An 8,942-nucleotide genomic window follows, 5' to 3' on the forward strand; every position below is an offset into this window, starting at 1 on the left:
TGCTGAGGGGGAGAGGGGGTACGGAAATTGTCCAACTTCGCCATAGTTTTCTGACAGTTGTGACAGTGGCCGGGGGCGGGGGCGGTTCTGCCAGGGCCGGGGGGAGTAGCGGGTGGCCAGGAGGTGGGCTGTGGGGCCTGGGTGGAAGGGCACGGAACACCATTGGCCCAGCCAGAAAGGCAGCCCTGCAGCTGCGCATGCCGCTGACAGCCCACTGTGAACTTAGGGCCATGGGTCGTGTAGGTCCACCCCTCGGGGAACTCCCCTAGGTACCCTCTGGCCCCAGCCGACCGATCAGCAGGATGGGTGCGCTCCACCGCAAACAGTGCCACTTTGTTAGGTGGGATGAGTGTGCGTGGGGATTGTAATGTGTATATACAGCTGCAGCTTGTCAGCCTCCCGAGTGTCAATCTCATCCCACATTGTTTCTTATTGGAATCGACTGTGTTCCACATGGCCCTGGTGCTAGCCCCTCCACTGCCACTGAATCGGTCCAGGTTCGGTGCCAGTTTTGCTGTCGTAGAAGTTGATTAATTCTGCCCTGGCGTCAACACGGGTATAGGGTGGATACGTGGGTTTGAGTAGGGTGATCATGGCTCGGCACAACATTGAGGGCCGAAGGGCCTGTTCTGTGCTGTACTGTTCTATGTTCTATAACACTTAGGGCCGGATTGCCCGATTGCCAACACTAAAATTGCATTCGGCAATTGGCCGGAGAATCTGTTTTGACTCCAAAATCGGAAGCTCCGCCCCCTCTCAAAACGGCATCATCGATGAGTACACCGCACGCCATTGGGACGGTCTCGGGATATCACCTGAGGCCCTCCCCCCCCCCGATGCTCCGCCTCCGATGGGCCGACTTCCCGACGGTTTGGGAAACGTGTGCTCACAGTTTTTGGGGACCTCGCGTGGGGGCTGACGACTGTGTCTAGCCACAGTCGGTGGGGGAACCGTTCCGCTGGCCGGGCGGGGCTTCAGCGGGGATCGGGGGACTGGTGGGGTGGTCCGGGGGTGACGAGGGGGGTTCCAGGAGGGAACTATCTAGCAGGCCGGGTCCATGCACGGCTGGTGCCATGTTGTACGATGCTAATATTAGGAACGGAGTTCCAGGATTTTGACCCAGTGACGGTCAAGGAATGGGAATATCGTTCCAAATGAGGGTGATGTGTGGCTTGGAGGAGAACAGGTAGGAATGACTGGGACACTACCTTGAGGAACTACAGCAGTGACATCCTGGGACAGGTATGCAGATGCATAGAAGTAACTCAAATTGTTAAATTCTCTTGCCATGTTTGCCAACCATGGGCGGCATTCTCCCCTACCCGGCGTGACGGAGGGTCCCGGAGTAGGGGAGTGGTGCCAACCACTCAGGGGTCGCGCCTCCCCAAAGGTGGGGAATTCTCCCCACCTTTGGGGGCCAGCCCCGCACCGGAGCGGTTAGCACCAGAAGACTGGCGCAAAAAACTGGCGCCCCCGGCAGCGGGGCTGGCCGAAAGGCTTTCGCCGGTCGGCGCATGCGCCGGCAGTGACGTCAGCGGGGACTGCCGGCGCATGCGCAATGTGGGTTTCTCTTCCACTTCTGCCATGGCGGAGGCCGCGGCGGCCGCGGAATAACATAGTGCAGCCAGGGCACTGGCCCGGTGTCTGAGTGGGGGGCCCCGATCGCGGGCCAGGCCACCGTGGGGGCACCCTCCGGGGTTCGATCGCCCCCCCCCGCCCCCCCCAGGACCCCGGGGGCCTGCTCGCGCCACTGATCCCGCCATTCCAGAGGTGGTTTAAACCTCGGCGGCGGGAGAGGCCTCCCAGCGGTGGGACTTCGGCCCATCCGGGCCGGAGAATCACCGCAGGGGCTTCTCCGATTGGAGTGGCGAGATTCCTGCCGCCACCACTTCCCGGGTGGCGGAGAATCTCTGCCACGGCGGGGGCGGGATTTTAGGCGCCCCCAGGCGATTCTCCGACCCTGCTGGGGGTCGGAGAATTTTGCCCCATATTCTTTAAAAGGATACAGTATGTCTACATATCATTTGAATTGAGCTAAATTCGCCTATGATAAAATCTCACAATTAGGCCAACTCCCATTCATTCAAATATGTGCAGCATGAACAGATGCTAAGCCACAAGGTGAACTGTAGCATCATTAGTTACTACTAACTCGTCTGTGAATTGCAACTGAAGCCACATTCTGCCATCTATGTGAATCCGATTCAGCTTCCTGGGGTAATTGTTATTTCATCAATTCATCTGTCACAAAACAATCGGAGACTATTTTTAATGCAAATAAAGCACTGTGTCATTACAAAATAAGTTTATGATGCCATTTCTTGAGTATGCCAAACCCAGCAACATAACGACACCACTTGATTGCTTTCGTAGTAGAATATTTTACATAGTTGAACGCATTGTGTGTGACATTATCACTGCAGAAATGGTACATAGATATTCTGCGTGTGAATTAAAGTCCCACTCTAAAGACTTGAGCTCACTGAGTTTGGTACTGAGGCTGTCAGAGATGCCGCTGTCTTATGGATGAGATGTTAGGCCGAGGCTCTATCTACTCGCCTGGGTGGATGTGAAAGATCCTATGGCACTATTTTGAAGAAGTGCAAGGGAGTTAACTCTAATGTCCTGGCCAATACTTGTCCTTCAAGCAACACCACAAAAACAGTTTATCTGATGATAAAGTTCCAGGAGGGGGCGCATGTCAGGGTCGGGCCCTAGGACCCCGTTTTCCACCACGTAGCCAAGGATGGCTAGCAGGTTGTGCGGAAAACGCATTTCTCCTTATATGTGAGGTTAAGGAGCTAAGCAGTGTGGAGGAAATGTCGGAGGTTAGTGTCATGGTCCTGCTGGTCATAGCCGCAGATGGTGACATTATCCAGATACGGAAACGTGACCCCCAGCCCGTACTGGTCAATCTCTCGTTGGAAAACCAAGACCCCATTGGTGACGCCGAAGGGGGCCCTCAGGAAGTGGTAAAGGCAGCCATCTGCCTCGAAGGCAGTGTATTGGCGGTCCTCCGGGTGGATAGGTAGCTGGTGGTACGCGGACCTCAATTCAACAGTGGGGAACGCTCGATACTGCGCAATCTGATTGACCATATCAGATATGCGGGGAAGAGGGTACACATCGAGCTGCGTGTACTGGTTGATTGTCTGACTGTAGTCGATGACCATCCAGTGCTTCTCCCCAGTCTTGACGACCACCACTTGGGCTCTCCAGGGGCTGGTACAGGCCTCTATGATCCCTTCCCGCAGGAGTTGCTGGACCTCTGACCTGATAAAGGCCTTGTTCCGGGCACTGTATCCACTGTATCGTCTGCTCCTAGTGGCGATGGGCTTACAGTCCGGGGTGAGGTTAGTAAAGAGCGAGGATGGAGCAACAATAAGGGTCGGGGGAGCAGGGGTCCACCGAAGGTAAGGCTTTGGAGGTGGCACTCAAAATCAAGACCCAGTAATAGGGCAGCGCAGAGATGAGGGAGGACATAGAGCTTGAAATTAGCGTACTCTACGCCCTGTTCCAAAAGAGTTGCTACACAGTACCCCCGGATCTCCACGGAATGTGATCCGGAAGCCAGGGAGATTTTCTTGGTCAAGGGTAAAATTGGGAGGGAGCAGTGCCTTACCATATCTGGGTGGATGAAGCTGTCAGTGCTCCCGGAGGCGAAGAGGCAGGTCACCTCGTGCCCGTTGATCCGGACGGCCATCATAGATTTAGTGAGGTGATGAGGTCGAGACTGGTCGAGGGTGATGGAGGCGAGCTTCGGAAGGTGGGTGGGCTGGTCGAGAGTAGCGGAGGCCAGCGTACGACTGGGTGAGCAGGGGTTCTGGGAGGCGGCGAGATGATTCCAAGGTGGCGGTCCCCACAGGTCACACATGGCGGGTGGCGTCGAAGGTGGCGGCCCCCAGAGGTCGCATGTGGCGGATGACGGGGTCGGTGGGGGCAGTCCCGACAGGCAACACACAGCGCTGCTGCTGCCGGGTCTGGAAACTTTAGGAACAGGTCGGGCCTGGCAGACTTTGTGAAGTGACCCTTCTTTCTGCACCCGTTGCAGATCATGCTCCGGGCTGGGAGGCGTTGCCTAGGATGCTTACCCTGGCCACAGAAGTAGCATCTCAGGCCTCCGGCATTGGCGGATTGATGCGCAGCACAGGCTTGCGACTCACCCGAGTCGGGTGATGGCGGCGCCCATGATGTCCACGAGGGTGCCGCGTGGTCGGAGGTGAAGGCACCCATGTTATGGAAGGCCACTTCCAGAGAAGTCAAGAGCTGCACTGTCTCTTGCAGGCGCTGGCGGATGTAGTTAGTTTTTATGCCAGCGACATAGGTGTCCCTGATCAGCAGCTCCGTGTGCTGGACAGCCAATATCGCCTGACAACTACAGTTCCGGCCGAGTACCCGCAAGGCGCGCAGGTATTCGGCCTGTAATTCTCCGGGACGTTGACGCCTCTTGGCAAGGAGATGCCTAGCGTACATCTCATTTACTGCCTTTACATACTGCCCTTTCAGCAGCGTTATCGCCTCCGCGTATGAGGCAGCGTCCCTGTTAAGGAGGAAAACCTGGGGGCTTACCCGGGCGTTGAGGACTCGAAGCTTGTGGATGTCGGCGACGGTGTCGGCGGCAGATTCGAGGTAAGCTTCGAAGTACCTTAGCCAGTGCTCGAATGTCGCAGTGGCATCAGCTGCTTGGGGGTCCAGTTCCAGACGATAAGGCTTGAGTGACGAATCAATCTCAATTGTTTAGCTAATTAAATTAATGTGCCATCAATTACAACAAAGACGGGTTGTGGCACAAACTTGTGGCTTTAATAAGTTAAATGAGAACCTGCTGGTAACTGATCCCGAACTGTGGCAGAGCCACCTTTATACAGAGCCTGAGGGGAGGAGCCACAGGCGGAGCCAGCAGCGACAACAAACAATATATACAATACAGTAACAGTGGTTTACCACAATATATACAACACAGTAACAGTGGTTTACCACATCTGGGCTGTTTGTGGGAGCTTGCATTTTCTACATTACAGCAGTGATTACACTTCATTGGCTGTAAAGTGCTTTGAGATATCCAGGTGGTCATGAAGAGCACTATATAAATGTAAATCTTTATCCAGGCTACCACTCTAGTGCAGTACTGGAAGAGAATGTGGCCCTGTCTGAGGGTGCCATCTTTCAGATGCAATGTTAAACAATCTGCCCTCTCAGGTAGATATAAAAGATCGAAGAAGACCATTGAAAAGGAGCTGATCTCTCCAGTGTCCTGGTTTACTTATCTCTTAACCAACCCCTTAAATTATATTCTGTGATCATTTAAACAATTGCTGTTTGATTGGGAGCTCATTATGTGTAAATTGGTAGCCACATTTCCCGCATTAAAACCTTTGGCTAAGATACGTGTGAGGTCAGATGTAATGCCTGGATCTAATATGTCTCACTCTTGTGGGGACCATGAATTGGATTCATAGAATCATAGAATTTACAATGCAGAAGGAGGCCATTCGGCCCATCAAGTCTGCACTGGCCCTTACAAGACCACTCTACTCAAGCCCACATATCTACCCTATCCCAGTAACCCCTACTTAACATTTTTCTTTGGATACTAAGGGCAATTTAGCATGGCCAATCCACCTAACCTGCATATCTTTGAACCGGAGCACCTGGAGGAAACCCATGCAGACGCGAGGTGTTGTTGAAAACACCACTATTCTTAGAATTCCCCCTATACCAAAAAGGGCCGACATTCTAAATGGTGAACAGGGATTCTCACTCCCTGACTCCGATGCAGGCTTCGGTGGGTGCTATTCAGGTCAAACTATATTTTCAAGTTATCCCCCGGTATAACTCATACCTTCACCGAAGATTTTATCTACTTACCCCTTAGTAGCATCGATCCTGGGTCCCGCATTGCTAAGTAAGTAAAGTAGACTTAGGAATAACCACTGTTTCAGGTTAAATTCAGTTATTTAATTATTACATTTTTTCTTTTAAAAGCTGCAATCACTTTCTTTACAGAAGGTAAAAAGATCTTGCTTCTGGATCCTTCTGGTTGGTTGAAGGGACCTTCAGGCCCAACTTGACAATCAATCTTCTTTAAAGTCTGTTCTTCTTTAAATGTATTCGTTAGCTCGGCTGCTATGTCTTATCTTTCCCATTACCGAGCTGGCTGTAAGCTGAATCTGCTTGCTTCTCTTGTTCCTTCTCTCCTTCTCTCTGAATTCTGGTTCTGGTTCTGTTAGTTCCTGCTCTGGTCTCTGGGTTTATATTCTTTTTCTAACAGTTATTAAGTTTTTATGACATTGTAAAGTAATTATTATTTAACTTTGATTGTAAAAAGTATCTTTGATCTAAGCATTCTAATACAACGAGGTATTCATTTTGACATGACCTCACCTCTCAGGTCTCTGATTACATTGTTTCCTTTGTGACGTTCAAAGTTCCTTTGTGATATTCAAAAATGCTTTGGTTTCAATAGTGGTGTGAATTTTGGTTTAGTTCCTGTCATTTCTATAGTTTTATTTTCCAATTGTGTCCTCAACTCATAATTTTGACTTTGATTTTGGCTCTAAATAATGTTTCTCGTAGACAGGTTGTCTCCAATTTTCTTTAATTTACCTGATATCGGCAGAACTTCACACCTAGAATTGTCACCAAATTCAACTGAGCCTCATCCTTTCCTTTACAGCTGCTTAGTAAGATAATTAATTTCAATGAAGGTGTGAAACATTGCTTTTAGCGTAATGCTAAAAATCCACTTGGTTATAACTTGAAAGGTTTACATTTATCACCTGAAACCCTCATCCATGCTTTTCCAGATGCTTACTAAGATAGTTAATTTCAATGAAGGTGTGAGCCATTGTTTTTAGCTTCATACAAGAATCCTGTGTGTTTGCTAGCCTGCTTGAGAGAAAGAATCTGCATTTTATAATCCTGCTCTTTACAGCTGCTATTAACCCTTTGTGGGATCTTTCCTTGTATCCTCTCATGTTTCTCTCAGACCAGATATTGCCAGACTGGAGCTGTGAAGCAACTGTGCTAACCACTATGCTACCATGTGCTGCCCATTCATTTTGAATTGGTTTTTGGAGCAGGCAAGGAGCTGGATTAGTGGTTTGCTCCTGTCCACACTCTGAGCTCTGGCTTTTTAACTCTGATAAAGTTTTTTTTTTTTTTAAAGTGACAACATGGACTTGAGGTTGTTTTCGTTAGAGAGAAGAAGGTTAAGAGGTGACTTAATAGAGGCATACAAAATGATCAGAGGGTTAGATAGGGTGGACAGTGAGTGCCTTCTCCCGCGGATGGAGGTGGCTAGCACGAGGGGACATAGCCTTAAATTGAGGGGTAATAGATATAGGACAGAGGTCAGAGGTGGGTTTTTTACGCAAAGAGTGGTGAGGCCGTGGAATGCCCTACCTGCAACAGTAGTGAACTCGCCAACATTGAGGGCATTTAAGTTTATTGGATAAGCATATGGATGATAATGGCATAGTGTAGGTAAGATGGCCTTTAGTTTTTTTTTCCCATGTCGGTGCAACATCGAGGGCCGAAGGGACTGTACTGCGCTGTATCGTTCTATGTTCTATGTTTTATTTCATTCAATGTAAAGCGCTTTGGGACAACCAATGTTTGTGAAAGGTGCTATATAAATGCATGTTTTTTTTTCTATTTAAAGGATGGCACAAAGATATATGGAAGGTGTGGAGGCTACTGTGGAAAATGTGTTCCTCAAACAAGCACTGGTCTTCTAATGCAAGTACAGTAGAGACTCTGGTCTGACGAAGTATACAGCAGTTCAAGGAATGATGAAACTACCCTGTGGAATGGGACCTGCCTGGAAGCAACTTCTAACAATGGAGACAATAACCACTCCAAATTCCAGCAATCTCTGGGATAGTGTTCATTCTCTTATCAATGGCAGCTAATGCAACAATTGTTCTGTAACTTAATTAGCTTGCAGTGTCCATTTCTTGTTAAAGTCCAGTTTAAACACGAAGAAATAGCCCAGATCATTGATATACCCCCAGTGTACATATTGCATGCTAGGAAAGGAAGATTACTAATGCCATAGCTTCAATCAAGAGTCAAAACTCAGCCGACGCTTAAAATCTTGCAATGATTGTCTGGGCAGATTCACTTTTCCACTCCCTTTCGCTGTTCGTGAACATCAATCCCTCCCTGTTGATTCTGAAACCAGTGAGGAAGTAGAATGGACAGAATATCACAACAGTGACAATGTCATAACGCCATTTGGAAAATATATTTCTGAAGGAGAGAAACTAAGGCAATGGCAGTGTTTGAGGTTTCGCCTGAATGCCCAGAGCTCTGATAAACATTATAATGTTCAAACGGAAAGTTATGAATAAGTATTTCTTAACTAAAATTAAAGTAGGTACTGCATGGTTCAACAAATTGTAACATGCAGCATGGATACATCACTGGTGTGTATGTTAGTAATACATGAACTCGGTATTGCCACTTGTGCCTTAATACAGATCTATTTTCTGTCTTTTTGCTGAATGCAGAGATCTGTAACCTATGATGTCCCAGTTATACTGCTGCACGTGTAACAGCTTTCACTTAAATGGGCAAAGTAAAGCTTCTCACTCAATGTGAAGTATATGTAGCTCTGCACACCAGCCTGACTGCCGGTTCAATTTAAAAAAACCACTAAGTGTCAACGTGGTGAAGCAGATCACCTGAACACGTGCTCATGGCAGAAAAGCTGGCTCGATATGAACTTGAGTCTTTCTGATGTGGAAGTTGGCATTTCTAAACTGGGCATACAGAATCGGATGCCAGACTGTGCTGCACCGTCCCCAAATGCACTGCGTAACTGCGATGTTCATCTCTTCCTTGTTACTGTGTGAAAATACTTCATGCGAGGGAACCAAGTTAATTTTATTTTGCCGATGATGTTCAAAACAGTTCTGGCTTTTGCCAAAATTACACAG

At 48.8% G+C, this 8,942-nt stretch overlaps 1 protein-coding gene across 1 annotated transcript in view; it reads left to right on the forward strand.

The window, feature by feature from the left end:
* LOC119954733 (A disintegrin and metalloproteinase with thrombospondin motifs 20-like) overlaps positions 1-8,647 on the forward strand; it is a 469,933-nt gene extending 461,286 nt beyond the window's left edge. The window contains exon 39 of the mRNA XM_038780255.1: positions 7,664-8,647. Coding sequence (XP_038636183.1) covers positions 7,664-7,753 — 90 coding nt within the window. The 3' untranslated portion in view covers positions 7,754-8,647. The remainder of the gene's footprint in view (positions 1-7,663) is intronic.
* Positions 8,648-8,942: the final 295 nt, after the last annotated feature.

This window comes from Scyliorhinus canicula, chromosome 20 (genome assembly GCF_902713615.1).
Source record: "Scyliorhinus canicula chromosome 20, sScyCan1.1, whole genome shotgun sequence".
Classification (NCBI taxonomy): domain Eukaryota; kingdom Metazoa; phylum Chordata; class Chondrichthyes; order Carcharhiniformes; family Scyliorhinidae; genus Scyliorhinus; species Scyliorhinus canicula.